The sequence below is a fragment of the Lepidochelys kempii genome, chromosome 7 (genome assembly GCF_965140265.1).
Source record: "Lepidochelys kempii isolate rLepKem1 chromosome 7, rLepKem1.hap2, whole genome shotgun sequence".
Taxonomy (NCBI): Eukaryota; Metazoa; Chordata; order Testudines; family Cheloniidae; genus Lepidochelys; species Lepidochelys kempii.
In genome coordinates, this window is record NC_133262.1 from 21,501,881 (window position 1) to 21,520,282 (window position 18,402).

Sequence of the window (18,402 nt, forward strand, 5' to 3'; positions counted from 1 at the left end):
ATTAAACAGGCGCAGTGAAACTAAATAGCAGCAGCACAGGGGGAGTGATTAAAAGGCGGAGAGCTACGTCTTCAGTGGAGATCTGTCCAACTGATGAGTCAAAGAGACACAACAGAGATGGATCAGCTAGTAAGAAAGAGAGGCTGTTCCAGATCATCAGAAGACCGCAAGGTTTTTGCATTGCAGGGTGACACTGTGCAAAAAGGCTGGTATTAGGGGAGGGGTAGGAGCAGTACGGAAGCAGAGAGAGACACACAAGGGAACAGTCAGCCGGAAACTAGGACAGTTTTAAAAATCAAGCAGGAAGGCGACAGATTTTTATCTTAGTTTTGACATGAGCCGGGGAACCAATGTAGCTGTGTCAAGATGTGGGTGTTGTGGTTGTGCTTCCTCTCACGGATCAGGTGGGGGCAGTAGCATATCCCAGGGCTTTGGTATACAGATAGCTACTGAACCCTAGGTCAGCAATAAATGCAGTGGTAAAAGCTATCAGAAAAGAACCTTTCTTCTTGTTCAAGACAAAATTAACCATATAACCATACCAAACGCCAAAGCACTGGAGAGCTATAGGAAATATAAGTGGCTTCCAGGCCAATGACGGGCAGTCAATGCCACACTTCAGGAACTGCCTTTATGGCTTAGGCAATCAGTGGTTTTCCTACACAAACAAAAATCCCAAAGGTTTCATGAACACGCTCTAGGGCCTCCTGTAACAAACCTCTGGGCCACAAACAGGAGACACCAACCAGTCTCCGACATCAGTTCTTTTGGCTCCACATACACAGGCCTTCATCCTTTGAGCTAAGAAAGAAACTCTGTTCCCTGTAGTAACCATTAGGGGTTTTATATCCGCAGTGGAACCCCAGTAACTAGAGGGCAATGGAGCTGCATAACTTGAGCAGGGCCGGCATTCTAGTCAATGGAGGGAAAGCCAGGCAGCTCTTAAGCGCATAGAATCAAGTTTGGAATTCAGCAGATCTTTGACTTATTCCAAGAGTCAGCTGGCCAGCAAGCTTTCAAAATGCCCGAGTTGTAAATGATTGCCAGGGTACGGTGAGCACAGAAAAGCTTTAATCTCCCCCAAACCCTACACCAAAGCACAGAACCTGTGGCGAGAGCACTGGTGGAGTGAAAAACTACGATATTTGCAATGCTAAGAAAGAAACGCTGACAGAAAGCTGAGGGTTCATTCTGGTCAGCCTACTGGTCAGCAGGTACAAAGACATTCCCTGGACCTCAGGCTGTGGTTCTGTCCGTCTGCACTAGCTAAGGAGAGCAGGGCTGTTGACGTATGTAGACTGGAGCCCTCCAAGGAAAAGGCAAGTTGCTGGTGATTCAATAGCGCGACAGTGCTGTAGCATGCTGCTTCCAGCCTGCAGAGGAGTGTAAAGCAGAGGCCCCTCTCATTTGCGATCATTCTGGGGTAGAGGTGTCAACCTCAGTTTCTTGACTAACCTCCACTCTGGATAATCACATACTGTCAGTCAGAACTGCCCCCTGCCTGCATGAAGTATTCTTCAGCAGTCCCTCTACTCAACCGCTCTGTATGGAAGAAGGAACTGTTCTAATGGCTGCTGCCCCCTAGCCCAGAAGTGGCTGCATTCCAGGGGTAGCTGATACGAGTTGAGCTTCTTTATGTAAAGTCTGTAAATACCTCAGTGCCTGCAAAAGGGGCCACTTCACTCATTAAGTTATGATCATATTCATACCAACTCTTAATGGTACTCCAAGGAACGGGAGATTCAGCACAAGTAGTTTATGACACCAATGAACTGAAGTTTTGATTCAGGGCTTTCTGCACAGAGTCCTTATTTCACTAAACACCTTTAGATGTGGCTCTGACTCTTCTCAGACGTGCTAGACACCCTCCTCATTGCATTCAGCTGCCTTCCCAAAAACATATAAATGTTGCATTAGCTTTGTTCCCTAGGTTGTTAATAATTTTTTTTTAAAGCAATGCATCAACATTATTCCACAGGCTGGTAGATTTCCAATAAATCACAGGGAAGGAGATGAGCTCAGCTGACCAATGGCCACCCAGGACTTTCAGTTAGCTCCCAACAGACAGGCTCTCAGCTCTCTCGCATACCTGCCTAACCTCAGGCTTTAGGCCCGAGACTGAGGTTTTGCCTGCATGGAGGGGATTTCATTGGCGGCTACAGGATCACTACTAGGAAAGTGATATTAGACAGAAGACAGAGTCCAAGCAGGCCATAAAGGAGACAATGCTAGAGGTCTTGATTCCCACCACTGGCCTTTTTCCCCCCCAACAGCACAACGTAGGCTATTCTCCCCTTTAGAAATAGATTTGATGGGTATTTGCTCTTTCAAGTGGCACTGGGCAGGCCAGAAGTAAAATGTCAAGCAAACATGGTCCATTGTAGGCAGCTACATGCCATACCCCGAAGGACTTCGGTGAAAGCAGATATTTAGAAGGAGGTGAATAAACAAGAAGGATCCACAACAGGCTCGCCGGGGGATCATCCCCATCCTAGCGAGAGTTCTTCACAGAGCGTTCCACAAGCAGAGCCAACAGGGCATGCACAAACCATCCAATATAAAGAATGGAGGTGTGAAAAGTAAACAGTTTAAAGCCCTGCAGCTTTCCCAGGTTGCTCCCTCTCAAGAGGCAGTGGGGATATTTACTGTCAAAGGGTTAGCTGTACTTAAACATGGGGACTTAGAAAACGGGGAACACTGCAGAATGGAGGGGAAAATAAATCAGTATCAAGTTATCCTAACTAAGCATGGGATCAAACCAAAGCCTCTGACCCAGACAGGTATCTGGACCTCAGTTGCATAGCAATATACTCTCTAAAGATAACAGATTATGATGCCCACAGTCTGCCTCCTTTTCAAGGGTGGGAGTGTGTGCTAGTGGCTAGATCAGAGGCTTGGGAGTCAAGAACCTGGGTTTTATTTCCAGCTGACTCCAAGCCCTCTCTTGTATCCACTGACGTCAACAGCAATGATTTCAATGCAAGTGGAACTAGCCTTGATCCTGCAAAGTGTTGAATGCCCTCAACTCCTAAGGAAGTCAGTGGGAAATAAATTGGGCAAATCCCGCCATGCCTTGTGGGGAGAATACTTCCCTATCCGCAGGGTTGTTGTAACAATTAACATTGGCACAGTGCTTTGAGATCCTCCATCAAAAGGCCATGTTCAAAATAAGTTAAATTATTATTACTGGATAATTTCAGGTCCTGTGCCATAGTACAGCAAACTGAAACCAAGGTTCACCTTTCCAGGGTGAACTGCAAATGAGAGATACTGGTTAAGGGACCCTCAAGGCACCATATAAATGTATTATTAAGCTGCGATATATCAAAGAAGCTATCATCAACTCTCTCTTCCCATGCACAAGAGCGCATTACTTGTGCTCTGTGTTGCCAACCTTTGCACTGCCAATCTCCTACAGACCTGTCTGTGCCAGTTCTCATGCCTCCTGGGTTAAATGTGTGTATTGTACTCAGCCAGAGTAGACGGTTAGATCCTGAGGAGAGGGACCACATCATAGAGTTGCTTTGCAAACACAGGAAGGAGCAGCAAGAAGTAATTAAATGAACCTGGCACTAAACTGCTTTCAAAGAGACAATTTTTTCACATCTAAAAATGTGTGCGTCCCCAACTTGCACACACAACTGTTGATACACGTGTGCAGGCTGGGGCTGCAAATCTTAATTCACACGTGCATCCAGGGTTGGGTACACACAAAATCTCTCCCACTGGTGTGCCATGACTATTATTGTGCACACAACTCAAACCAGTTTTGTGCATCAGCCCTTTCTATGTGCAAACAATGGCAACTGCATGCCCAAATCACACCAATAACTGTTCACCTATATTATCTAGTCTAATATTTATTTCATTTTTAAAAATTTCAACAGCAAGAAGAATGTCAGGCCTGCCTTAGTGTGTGTTTAAAATGCACAAGCTGACGGTTGTCATGGGACAACTTAAGAACAGCTACTGTAGTTCACAGCATGTGGCATCTTTTGCATGCAATGAATGGAACAAGAGTTGGACCCCAAACATAAAGTTCAAGGACCTGCCTTTTCCTGCCTGTAGTCATCTACACCTGGGCAACAGGAGTGGCTAACTCTGCCATTCTGATCTGGTAGCATTTCTCACCCACTTTCCACTGGTGAATATGCTTACACAGGGTGCAGAGCATGAGTGAATCAGGCTGCCGATGCAGATCTGAATTTCAGCTCTGGGCTTGTCTAGACTAAGGCACAAACACCACCTGACAGATGGGTAGCCCTGTTGCTCAATGCAGTACCGGAAGGCACTCAGAATATGCCTACACTGCAATAAAAAACCCACAGCAGAGCTGAGAGCCTGGATAACTGACTTGGGCTCACGCTACAGGGCTAAAAATAGCAGTGTAGACCTGCAGGCTCAGGCTGAAACCTGGGCTCCAAGAACCTCCCCCCTCACCAGGTTACAGAGCCCAGGCTCCAGCTCAAGCCTGAACAGCTCCACTGCTGTTTTTTGCCCTGTAGCACAAGCCCCATGAGCCTGCGCCAGTTGTCCCAGACTCTCTGTCGTGGGTCTTTTATTGCAGTGTAAACATACCCTCAGATACTACAGTGACAAGCACAGTATAAGAACCTATACAGAATAGAAATCTGCCCTGATGTAACTAAACTGATATAGTTACACTGGTGCAACTCCCAAATTTAGACATGCACCAGTGACTTACCCCTGCATTTGGGTAAGTATGTTGGTGCAAGCCCGATCCTACTGCTGCAGCACATCTAAACAGTGTAGCTACGACAGTGCAAAAGCTTCAGTGTACACAAGGACCCATGGTTGATGGTGGTTCACAGCTGGCCTTGTGATTTGGGCCAATCTCTAACTGCAGATGTTCAGTGAGACCTACCATCGGATTGGCTGATGGTCCGTAAGTGCATTTTAATGAGAATATGGGCATCTGTCCAGATGTGTCTAATAAACAGAGTCAAGTAAATAAAAGCCACTATTATAAACAGTTTTATAACAAGTTCTGGGGAGCGTTGTGGTTGCAGGGGGATTAAAACAGAGTTGTAATGCTTTAAATTAAAATATACATGGAAAACAGCAGCCAGGTAAGACAACTCATCACATGATAAATTCCAGCTCCCGTAACAGGTTCTGTGACTTCCTTTGGGGGAATTCTCCAAGCAGCAGCTGATGGAAAAGTGGTTTTAATAATTTGGTTTTACAAATGAGGTTCAGATTATTTGTCCATCAAGAGAGTATTCAGTTGCCAGCTTCAGACTGGCTGGCAGAACTGTGTTCTGGACAGTGCATGATTCTGCCTGAACTGGCCCAGCCAGTTGTCCTCACTGGATTATTCAGAAGCTCTTCCAAAAACTGTGTTCAGTGCTGCCCCTGCTTGGGGTGTACTTCAGAGTCAGGTCTCTGTCAAATGAAAGTGATGGCGGGAAAACCATGAAGCTCAGCCTTGTCTGCGGGGAAGGTGGCTTGAAAATTTTCCATCAAACCTGGTTTTTGACAGAAAAGTGGTTGTTTTACTAAATGAAACTTTTCACCAGAGTCTCTGCCTGCTGCAAAAAACGTTGACTTTTCATCGAAAAACCAAAAATCAAAAACTCTTCAGTTTGGGGGTTTTCTTTCTTATGTCACAAGAATGATTTTTTTCCTTCTTTTGAATTTTTTTGTTTTTTGTTTTAAATCGAAAAAATGTTGAAGTTGAAAAAGTTTCCACTAAAAGAACTCCATTTTCCAAGCAGCTCTGCTATTAGGCCTATCGTCTACCTTGCATGCTACCAACTCCCAGTAACTTCATGGTGGGATTGGGTCCATCCTGCTATCAAGACATAAGCAGTAATTACAGAATCAGAACCAGATCTGTCCACCAAGAGGGTTCCTTTTCTCTGGTTGAGCTTCCCGCTGTTTGGCTGGTAGGACAGCCATTCTCTCAAGACTCCCCAACTATGTGAAACTCCATAGATTTAAAGGTCAGCAGGGACCATTGTGATCACTTAGTCTGGCTTCCGGCAACGTTTCACTTGTGTTAGAAGTGAAGGCTGGAAGTGGTATGCCAGGGAGGATTCTGCCTTCCTGTTTGTTTAATGTACCTCACTCATCAGCAGAGCCTTGGGGAACATCATCAGATTAAAGACACACATTGACACATTTATCATACTGGCTCCATAGAGTGGCCAAATGATGACTGGTGCCCAGGGGATACATCGATTGCCTGGCATGGCTCTCCTCACTACAGCTCGTACCATTTAGCCCAAAGACGACTTCAATCCTGTGATCTGGGCACATGTCGCAGCTATCGGAGCTGCATCAGCACACACACAGCCACATCATCCAAAATAAGACTCTCCTACTTTGCTTCCCCGAATATAGAGCTCTCCCCAACCATCTCCTCAGCCCCACCCAGGGGTTAAGGTAGATTGGAACAGTGCCTGTCAAGGAGGAGGGAGAGTTCCCTCTGCTTTTAGCCAGGGGATGGAAATTTGTGCTCTCCTCACTCTCCCTTACTCTAACCCTTGCCCTCATCAGAAAACAGCTGGGAGAAAGTACTGTGTGACTTGAAGATCAGTAAATTTGGGCTCTGGCCAATCAATGCCAGAAGTGAAACAGTCACAGATCATCTCACTGGGAATGCCCTGCCTCCAGCCCCCCTCTCCATTAGATATGAAGGCTGCTAGCTTGCTGGATCTCCACACATGCAGTAATACACAAGGGATGAGCCTGTTTCAGAGAGACCCAGGGACCCAACCTGAGTAAAAAGAGTGAACTAGCCAGCAGACATTATTCATGAGATGTAGCCCCAAGCCGGGTGCACTGAATGAACCAAACCCTGGGATGAAAAAGGCCTGGATCAATATGGCAAAGACCCCAGGATCACCATCTTCGGTCTCTTTTCTGCAGATTCGGAATAAACTTCCAGACAAGCTAAGTCCCACACTTGCCCTCTCTCAAATCTCTTGCAATTATCACAGACCGTCAGGAAACTGAACAAACCCAAGAGGGACTAGAAAGCATTCCACATGAAAGGATTGGCCCTCAGGAACATATGAACTTCATTACGGATCCATGTTCGAGTGCAGAGCCAGCCAGTGAGTCCACAAGAGTAGGTCACAGATTCTATGTTACACGCCTTCCTTTCAACACAAGCAAACGCAAGCAGTGTGTGGGAACTGGCATTCCAGACGGTGCTATCTAATGCCTCTGTTGACATACTGGCCAATTGTTTTAACAGCGCACTAGTATATTGCCTCTTACAACTCAGTTACTGCCTCTCGGATTTCATACAGCTAAAAACCAGAACATGAGCTGAAAAAAACTCACGCAACTCATCTGCAACGAAAGCAAATGGATAAAAGCCCCGGAGGGTCCCTTATATTTTCACACCAGGACCTGTCATGTTGCACAAACCAAAGGGAAGTCAGATCAGCACCGTTATCTGGAAAGATTTAGAGTTGGGTCGGTCAGCTGCTAAGAAGCTCTGAACAAGCAAGCCCTCTGTGCACAAAATCCCAGTTGGCTCCAGCAGGAGTTCCAAGCACAGAGAGTTTGCAGGACCAGACTCAATACACAGGTGAGTACCCAACGAGGTAAGAGAAGGCAGAGCATGCGTCTCTTGATGCTACTTGGGATTTCACTTGCATTCATTTGCTAGTGGATAGCAAAGACAAGATCAACATTGCATTTTTTTAAGACATAAGACAATGATGCAACCCCAAGTGGACATTTGGAGTAACTACAACACAATGGTTTGAGTAGTATTGGGTCATTCTGATGTATTCATTTAGCTGAATTATTATAATTTAAAACTAGGAAGGAAACACGGATCCTATTGAAGGCAATAGGAGTTTTACCATTATTTCAACAGTGTCGGATTTTACCCTAATCTTTGAATGAAAAATAAACTTTTTTTAAAAAAATGCAGAGGAACTGTTGTCTAGGTAGGGTTGCCAACAGTCCCTTATTAGCAGGAACATCTCTTATTTCTTCATCTCTGTACAATAAGATCGGGAGTTGCTGAGTGCAACAAAAAGCCATAAGAAATAGCCCTGGCGAATGTAGGTGAGTACTCATTATTATTAATAAATTAAATAATAAAATAATAATAATATTGGGAGGTGAGGTGCTAAGAAAACATTCCTTTATTTTTGAAATACAATGTTGGCAACCCTCGTCTAGTGGTTTGAGCAGACCATGGGGGGAGGGGGTTGGGAGTAGGACCCATAAATCCTATTCTTAGCTCTGCTAATGCCCCACTCCTGCAAATACTTACACACACGCTTAACTTTAAGCACGAGTAGCCCCATTTAAACCTAAGCCCATGTGTATTTGCAGATTCGGGGCCCAACTCTGTGTGGCCTTGGACAAGTCACTTAACAGCTCTATGCCTCAGTTTCCCCCAGCTGCAAGATGGGTGTAATAATATTTACATATGCCACAGGGATGATGTAAAATATTATTTAAATAATTATCATAAAGCACTTTGAGCACCTTACCTGAAAAGCACTAGGGAAGAGCACACTATTAATTTGTCATCAAGAAATGTTGAAAGATATGAATTAAAACATTTTCCCCGCTCCCCCAGTCTTAGTGGCCAGGCCTGCAGTAGGGAATTTTAGGGGGAAAATTCCCACTGATGCTACCACTAGTACAACTGCACTGCTGGGCATTTTCCCAGTGGGGACAAATCCAGAGTTGACTGTGACAGCTCACTCTGGCCAAGATTTTCAAAAGTTACTATCAGTTTTGGGTGCCTAATTGAGACACCTTAAAATGGCCTGGTTTTGGCAGATCTCAGTACTCTTTAAAAATTAGCCCCCTTTAAGACACCTCAAGTTTGGGACCCAAAAATGGATGCACCCAAAAATCATTCGTCACCTTTGAAAATCTTGGCTTGAGTGACCTAGCGAGTGTAGTGTCCGTTAGAGCCACTTTGCTCAAAGGAGATCATGGGTTTATTAACTATGTACAAGGTAGAGGTGGGCCTGGACCAAATCCCCCCCCAGATCCAAACTCCACCAAATTTGGATCTGGATGTGGAAGATCCAAAATTCAGGAGCTTGGGCTGATATCTCACACAGCGTAAACGCCACACGAGGAGTCACAGCTGGCGTGAACAGCACTGGGAATTAGTTCTAAAGTCACACAGCCATGTCTTGAAAGCAAAAAACAAAAACCGAGTTCTTCTGTGAGGAAAAGCACAACAGGTACGAGCAGAAAATAGGCTCATCTTATAGCTACTGTGTCTCGAATCACTCAAATGAATGGATGTTCAATAGGATTTCAATATTTTCCATAACGGAATTCCTCTTTTCCCGCAAAATCTGCTTCCCATCGAGCTAGGATGCCTCTTACAGTTGGTAATATAGGAAGGCCAACGTGGTTGCATCTCCCTGATACTTGATCACAATCCCCACTCCAGCTCACTCTGCCACAGCTGGGCTGCTTCTGCGGGTCTAACATGAGTAAAAAGTAGCAAAAAAAAAACCTTTTAATGGCGACAATGTCAACAGCTGGGGCCAGGTGCATGAGGGGAGCAAGACAGGGCCCCTTTACATGGGCAAGTTTCAGAACAGAAGCTTTAAAGGAATGTCAGCTATGCTGCAAGTTTCACTTTCCCTTTCTTTTCTTAGGCATTATTTCACAACCAGCTGCAAATATTAATGGCTTGTACAATATCAGAGCGTGTGCGACATCAGGGCCCCTTCTGCCATTCCTTTCATTAACGTTCAGGTCATTAGGGGATGTAATTGTGAATGCAATTCAAGGCTTTATAGGAGATGCAGTACCTAGGACACCAGACATAGAACTTAGTTGGAAAGAAATAGCTTTCCCTGAGCTTACTGGGTGCCAAAAAATTCATGAGCTATATGCTGTTGTGGATGGGCAGCAAAAGTCCTCCTAAAGTCAGCAGAACCTGTGTGCTTGGATCAAGGGCGGTGTAAGGCCCTGGTGTTGGCATTCAAAGGCATCTTTGGAGGTTCAACAACTCACACCAACAGCTGGACTGCAAAGAACTCTAGAAAATGCAGGATCATAGAATATCAGGGTTGGAAGGGACCACAGGAGGTCATCTAGTCCAACCCCCTGCTCAAAACAGAACCAATCCCCAATTTTTGCCCCAGATCCCAAATGACCCCCTCAAGGATTGAACTCACAACCCTGGGTTTAGCAGGCCAATGCTCAAACCATTGAGCTATCCCTCTCCCCCCACCCTCTGCAGTATTGGGTACTAAAAGGCTGTTTAATCTAGGGCAGAAAGATACAACAAGAACCAATGGCAAATTCAAATTAGAAATAAACCCTCAATTTTGCAACAGCAAGGGAGATTAACCACGGGAACAAAACTCCTAAGGGAAGTGGTGGATTCTCCACCTCTGGAGGTCTTCAGATCAAGATGGATGCCTTTCTAGAAGAGCGGTTTAATCAAACAAAGGTATTGGTCTCAATACAAAGGAAAGCGGATGAAGTTTAGTGGCCAGTGACACACAGGAGCTCAGAATAGATGAGCTAACACTCCCTTCTGGCATTAAATGCTATGACTGTATGAATACAGCACTTTGAATACATTAGCCGAAGCAAACCCCAATCCTGCAAGGCACCCTGAACTGCCACTGGAGTCTAGTAAACAAGGGTGCAAGAGTCAATAAATGCACAGAGGAAAATCCTGACTGTTTTGCAGCCAGAGGGGGCTGGTAGTAGCTACACATGCATTTCACTACGACTCCGTAGCCCCGTGGGCCTTCACCAATAGACAGACACCAAAGGCACGAATTGAAATGCCTTATGCACAAGGGGCCTGTTGGTTTCTCCACTCACTTATACCAGTGAAACCCCATTGGCTTCAATAGAGCTACTCCTGATTTACAATGGTTAATGGAGAATCAGGCCCCGCAGAGTCATATGTCCCTTACAAAGCTTTCTTCAGAGACTTTTCTCTTTTATATAGGAAATATTCAAATTCCTGTGGGATGGAGTGGCCATTTGTTTAACCACTTTGGAGACTGCAAATGTCACACAAAACCTAAAACATTCCTCAGCTTGGCAGTGTGGAAAATGCCAGTACGGTGAAGGTTAATGCAAATTGCAAACCCATAGGTTCCCCTGCAGGACTGTTCAATCAGCTGGGCTCACTCCCACCCTGGTTTTGCTGAAGTTTCAGTGGGGTTAAATGGCACAACGGTAAAAACCCAAGCATCTGCTGGAGCCCACTCCACTCCCATTGTTGCTACCACAGGGGAAGCTGCACCAGGGTTAGCTCTGATGGGAAATCTGGGGTGGACAAAGCTTGTGGAGACACAGCCAATGAGGCACAAGCTCAGTAAAAGCTGGAGGAGAAAAATAGAGGATCAGATTCCGACGTTGGTTACACCAGAGTCAATCCAAGACCTCACTGGACAGACACCAACGTAAGTGAGATCAGAGTCGAGCTCAAAGTGTGCATTAGATTCCAACGCTAAACGTTTATTTCAAGAGGTTTTACAAAGAGTTACATCTGTATTTTGTAATTCTGGCTAAAATCAAATGTGTTACCAAGTTTAATATCAGATGCATCCTCTCCCCATGACAAAGACTAAGGTCCAGATTCTGCCCTCGGTCAGACACGTGTAACTCTGGAGTAGCCCGCTGAAGTCAGTGAGTTACGCAGGCTTTACACTGATGTACTTGCAAGTAGGATTCAGCCATACAAGCCTGATTCTGCTTCCACCAAGGACAACGGGGATTTTGCCTTTGACTTTGATGGAAACAAGTTTGATCCCTGTATCCTGCACTAGCAAGGGAGATGGATTGTGGTCAGAGGCCTTGTCTACATGGAAACTGGAAATGGTAATTCACACTTTTAGTTACAGTAGAACCTCAGAGTTACCAACACCGGAGTTATGAACTGACCAGTCAACTACACACCTCACTGGGAACCAGAAGTATGCAATCAGGCAGCAGGAGAGACAAAAAAGCAAATACAGTACAGTACTGTGTTAAATGTAAACTATGAAAAAAATAAAGGGAAAGCAGCATTTTTCTTCTGCATAGTAAAGTTTCAAAGCTGTAGTAATTCAATGTTCAGTTGTAAAACTTTTGAAAGAACAACCATAATGTTTTGTTCAGAGTTACGAACAACCCCCATTCCCGAGGTGTTGGTAATTCTGAGATTCTACTATATTTTAGTATAAGTCTGTGCATCACACTCTGACTTCGAAATAGGAGTGCCCTATTTCTATATGACTTGTTATTTCAGTGCCAGCTGCTCCAAACAGAGGCATATTTAAAGGTGGGAATTTTACTGATTAAATTATTTCTCTTCCATGCAGATCAAGCCCTTTAAGTGCTTTTCTACATCTAATAAGATGATCATTTGTCTCTCTCAGCCTCTCACAATTTTAAGCCTTGATTCCGGCTCAAATGATGGCAGAATCTATATGTGCCTTTAGCACTGATCGATCAGTTACAATTTACGCACTTTAGGTTTCATGTGAAATACAATCTGAAGAACCTAGCTTAGCAACAATGGAAAAACCATTTGATTGCTTCGAAGGGGACTTGTGGGACTACCTCTTGCTCTGGAATGCTTTTTTGTAATACTAGAAACACATCAAACAACTTAAAGAGCCACTAAAAACAAATAAAAAATAACCACACTTCTGTCTGAAATTGGTTACCTACTATTGCTACAAACAACACCTAAAATCTAAGTGATAAATCTCAATTTTATCTCAACTAAGAGAAAATGATATTTTTCAGCTTGCTTGTTTTCTGCATTTGACAGCACTCAATCTACATAGGGAAAGGGAGCTGCAAAACCACAAGAACTGAAGAAGGACACGGAGGAGCAGCTGCAATACTGGAAACTACCCTTAACTCTCATGATTTCAGATTACAAGCGTGTCCCTGTGACTCATTCAATAGTCAGGAGCGATGACCATTTATACCACCTGAGGATTTGCCCCTATCTCTTTACCTGCAAAGAAACCTCATTTTATATGAAATATGCTCATCTGTGAGACCTCTCAAAAATGATACCTTTTCTGAATTAAGGGGATGTTCCTTGCATTGAGGGCACTTAATTTCCAACAAACTCAACAAGAGGCACTCAGCACCTCGCCAGCATGAGTTCCAGATAGGTAATTAAATTATCTCATTCCAATGCAGTTGTAGTGATTCTGTCACTGAGTTTGATTGCCTGAACCAGCAAACATTTTTGCTCATGTTTAACTTTAACCCTGTGAGTAATTCCGTTCAGATCAATACCGGGAGTACTCATAGGATTAAAGTTAAACATGTGCGTAAGTGTCTTCAGGATCAGCACCCATGAAGGCATCCTCCTGTTTAAAAAAAAAAAAAAAAGCTACAGTAAAATCACATAATAGACCAGATTCTCCTCTCAATTACACCAGTGCAATTCCAGTGAAGTTAATGTAAAATTTGGCCCTCTCTCTGTTGGATGCATAGATACTTAAAAAGGAAAGGAGTACTTGTGGCACCGTAGAGACTAACCAATTTATTTGAGCATAAGCTTTCATTAGTCTCTAAGGTGCCACAAGTACTTATTTCCTTTTTACGAATACAGACTAACACAGCTGCTACATAGATACTTAACTGATCCATTGCAGCATTTTTCTACTGAATGTTCCAAATATCAAAATCATACCTCAGATATTCATTTTAAAGTATACATTATTGATTAATAGAAAACTGAATGCAGTTTTCTAGGACTGCACAGCTCGTTTAGTAAACTTCTAACAGTAAGCATAACACACACACACAAACCTAATACACTTTTCAAATCAGACACTATTTAGCCAACAAGTTATGTATTTTTATTTTCAAGAAAAGAGTATTAAAGTGATGGAATAACTACTATAAAATGGAAATTACATCTCATTTAGTCCAAAGTGGTAAAAATCTACTAACTTCTGTCCAACAGGTATTTTGAATTTGAGGAGATAACTTTAAAAGCACCATTGATTAATCTCTGCTGTTATCAGAAGACATCAGTGCATTGTTAAACTATGGGAATTACCTAATAATATCTCTTGGAAATAGGAAGCAATTCCTTTTTCAAGGAAAGAGCAGAAAGCAGGCAGTGAAACTTCTCACCCTTTTAGTACAAGTCTGTTTATTTTCTAGTTCTGCTCCTATAGGATCTTCTCCCCAAGCACAATGTATTACTGACAACAGACATTAAAGATATTCCTTTCCATAGGGGACAACAATTTAACTGGTTTTTTTGATGCACTTCAATAGGTCTAGGTGTGACATATGACACCTGAGACCTGTTCCATTCTTTCACCTTTGTTAGTCTGTATCACATCATTAAAGACATTTTAATTCAAATACCGAGTGCAGATTTTAGATTGGTGTGTTCCTTGACTTCATCAAATCAAATCTACTCTACTACAGGCAGACATCTGGGAACAGATCCAAAAAAAGTTGTTTTTTAAAATGGATATTTGAATATGTAAAAAGAAAAGGAGGACTTGTGGCACCTTAGAGACTAACCAATTTATTTGAGCATGAGCTCACGAAAGCTCATGCTCAAATAAATTGGTTAGTCTCTAAGGTGCCACAAGTCCTCCTTTTCTTTTTGCGAATACAGACTAACACGGCTGTTACTCTGAAACCTGTCATTTGAATATGTGAAATTCATATATCTATTAATTACACTCATCGCATTTTCCTTCCCCTTACAAACAAGATACAAAGTGAAGGTAAATGATTGCAGCTGAAAAATACGTAAACGCCAAGTGTATTCCCCAGGGAGTTTTCACTCATTCAACATAAGCAGGACTTTATGTGCAGTAAGCAAATGCCAGCTGGCCAGACTGTCTCTACACATCTGGCTCTGAGCACACAACGAAGTGCATAAACCTAACTGCACCTAGGTGAACGTCTGAAACAAAGGGCTCGGTTCCGAGTTCAGAGCCAGCGAGTAGTCCCGCTGATCTCCGGGGAGTTCCTGCGGACTTAGGGCCCCACTCCCCTGGAAGTCAGAGGGAGTCTTTCCATTGATCTCAGCGAGACTCGGCTCAGCCCGTGTCCTGCTGTAACCCCCGAAACCGCCCCTGGCCCCAGCGGTCCCGGAGCCGGGGACGTTGCGCTCTTTGATAGGCGGGTGGCTCCTTGCAACTGAGCAGCCGAAACTTGGGCAAATTCAGCGGCGCGCCCACACCTCTGCAGGGCGCAGGTTCCCCGAGCGCGGGACGGGGAGCCGGGACACAGACACACAGAGAAGGGGCCGTGCCGGGGGAGCGGGCAGAGATCCGGCCGGCTGGGGTCTGCGACCATGCCACTCACCTGGGTTCAGGCTGCTTTGGAAGTAGAAAATCACCAGGAGGAAGGAGCCCAGACAAGTGGCCAGGACCATCCGCTGCACCCGGCTTTTCCTCATCCTCGCGCCGGGGCAAAGCCCGCTACAGGGGCGGGGGGGCTCCCCTCGGGGCAGCGGGCGGCCAGCGAGCTGCTTCTGCTGCCGCGGCTGCAGCTGGGCATGGCCCGGGGGGCGCTGGAACCCGAGCCCCGCCCGACGCGCCGCCGCGGCCGCCGCTGCCCCAGGGCACAGGGAAGCCTCTCTCCACACACACACACACCGGGCTGTACTAACCCGCTCCCGGCCGGGGGGGGAGGGGGCGGGTGAGAGGAGGACGGGCGCACACACCTGGGCAAGCCCCGCTCCCTTCCCGGCAGCCGCTTTGGGCAAAGGCCCTGCCCGCCGTCTGGGGGGTCCCAGCCCGGGAGGCGCGCTCGCCTGGCTCGTTTAGGGGGCCGGCTGGCAGCGTCCCCCCCGCCCGCTGCATGGACCCGCCCCGCTGAGTTACAGACTCGCCAGCGCTCGCGGCGAGTTCCCGAAGTTGCTGGGCTGGGACTGGCCGCGCTCCAGCTGGGGGCTCCGCGGGGGAAGCGGCACGTGGACGGGAGAGAAGCCCTGGCCCGCGCCCGTGTGTGCAGCGATTGCCCCGGCCGGGGGAGGAAGGCGGCCCCGCGTGCTCGCTGTTACAAAAGATTCCGTCTGGCAGCACCTCTGTGTCCCCGCGCGGCGGCGGGTCCTGGCACAGACCTCACCTGGCTTTCCACCTTCGGGGTCGGCTCAGCGTTTCATTCAGCTCAGAAATCTCGCCCCTTCGTCGGGCTTGGCTCACTGGGTTAGACAACTCCAGCAGCCGGGCCAAACGCCCAGCCCCCCCCCCCCCCTGCTTTCCTATAGCATCTAGTGCAGTGGGCCCGGAATCTCAGTTTGGGCCGAAAAGTGCCATTGTAACCCAAATAACAACAACGATCAGACAATTGAAGGCTGGTCAGTTTCACCTACTAGTCACCTGGGAGCGGAAACAAGGCTGTAGTTTCTGAGCTGCAAAGAAGGCAGAGGAAAGTTCTGACCAACCTCCAGCACCTTCCTGCAGCGCAAAAATTGCTATTGCCATTAAATCACAATTGTTTCCAATAACATTACACATTTAAATGATCACTCGCCAATAAACCATATAGGACTGGACTAAAATACCCTGGGGGCAAACAAAGAGCTATGAATAATTCCAGTGCCTTGAGAGTTTTCTATTCGTCAAAATACCCATAAGAAATGTGAAATACCCATAAGAAGGACATACTGCGTCAGTTCAAAGGCCCTCTAGCCCAGTATCCTGTCCCCTGACAGTGGCCAATGTCAGGTGCCCCACAGGAAATGAACAGAACAGGTAATCAAGTGATCCATCCCCCGTGGCCCACAAGCAATACCTGGCTTCAGATTTTGTCTCTTCATATTTCCTAGTTTAAGGCTAGCCTTATGGAAATATCCTGTAGAATTTAACAGAGAATGACACCCTTTTCTGTGGAGTCACTAAATCAACCTATGGAGTTCTATAGAAGAGACATAACTCTCTATTAAATTCTATAAGTTTTTAGAAACATTTCTATAATATTCTATTGGTTTCATCTGTATTAAATAAGAGGGGAATACACAGATAACTTTTGCCTTCCTCTTTTTCCTGAAGATTTCTTATCAAAGTAATATTACAAATAGATACATACAGTGATGTGGTAGCCTTGTCAGTCCCAGGATATTAGAGAGACAAGGTGAATGAGGTAATATCTGTTTTTGGACCAACTTCTGATGGTGAGAGAGACAAGCTTTTGAGCTTACACAGAGCTGGAAAGCTTGTCTCTCTCACCAACAGAAGTTGGTCCAATAAAAGATATTACCTCACTCAACTTGTCTCTCTAAACGTGGATACAGAAATAAAATGCAGGATTTTTCTTTCCAAAGAGGGGGCAAATGAGAACAAATTAAAGAGTGAAGGGCTTAGAATAATTATTTTTGGGTTGGGAAGCATGAAAAACAGCAGTTACTGGCCTAAAGCAGGCATGTGTTAGGAGTAATAATAGGCAACTTCAGTACCAGTTGATAAATGCAAAGTACCAGGCAAACTGGTTGAAACTATAGTAAAGAACAAAACTGTCAGACACATCGCTCAACATAATTTGTTGGGGAATAGTCAACATGGTTTTTGTAAAGGGAAACCATGCCTCACCAATCTACTAGAATTCTTTGAGGGGGTCAACAAGCATGGGGACAAAGGGAAACCAGTGGATATAGTGTACTTAGATTTTCAGAAAGACTTTGACAAGGTCCCTCACTGAAGGCTCTTAAGCAAAGTAAGCTGTCATGGGATAAGAGGGAAGATCCTCTCATGGACTGGTAACTGGTTAAAAGATAGGAAACAAAGGGTAGGAATAAAAGGACAGTTTTCAGAATGGAGAGAGGTAAATAGTGCTGTCCCCCAGGGGTCTGTACTGGGACCAGTCCTATTCAACATATTCATAAATGATCCGGAAAAAGGGGTAAACAGGTGGCAAAATTTGCAGATGATACAAAATTGCTCAAGATAGTTAAGACCCAGGCAGACTGTGAAGAGCTACAAAAGGATCTCTCAAAACTGGGTGACGGGGCAACAAAATGGCAGATGAAATTAAATGTTGATAAATGCAAAGGAATGCACAGTGGAAAACATAATCTCAACTATACATATAAAATGATGAGGTCTAAATTGGCTGTTACCACTCAAGAAAGAGATCTGGGAGTCATTGTGGATAGTTCTCTGAAAACATCCACTCAATGTGCAGCAGCAGTCAAAAAAGCAAACAGAATGTTGGGAATCATTAATAAAAGGATAGATAATAAGACAGAAAATATCACATTGCCCCTATATAAAGACATGGTAGGCCCACATAGAATCATAGAATCATAGAATATCAGGGTTGGAAGGGACCCCAGAAGGTCATCTAGTCCAACCCCCTGCTCAAAGCAGGACCAATTCCCAGTTAAATCATCCCAGCCAGGGCTTTGTCAAGCCTGACCTTAAAAACCTCTAAGGAAGGAGATTCTACCACCTCCCTAGGTAACGCATTCCAGTGTTTCACCAC

At 45.1% G+C, this 18,402-nt stretch overlaps 1 protein-coding gene across 1 annotated transcript in view; it reads right to left on the reverse strand.

The window, feature by feature from the left end:
• CHST13 (carbohydrate sulfotransferase 13) overlaps positions 1–15,661 on the reverse strand; it is a 65,937-nt gene extending 50,276 nt beyond the window's left edge. Inside the window, exon 1 of the mRNA XM_073351341.1 lies at positions 15,283–15,661. Coding sequence (XP_073207442.1) covers positions 15,283–15,376 — 94 coding nt within the window. The 5' untranslated portion in view covers positions 15,377–15,661. The remainder of the gene's footprint in view (positions 1–15,282) is intronic.
• Between the last annotated feature and the right edge of the window lie 2,741 nt (positions 15,662–18,402).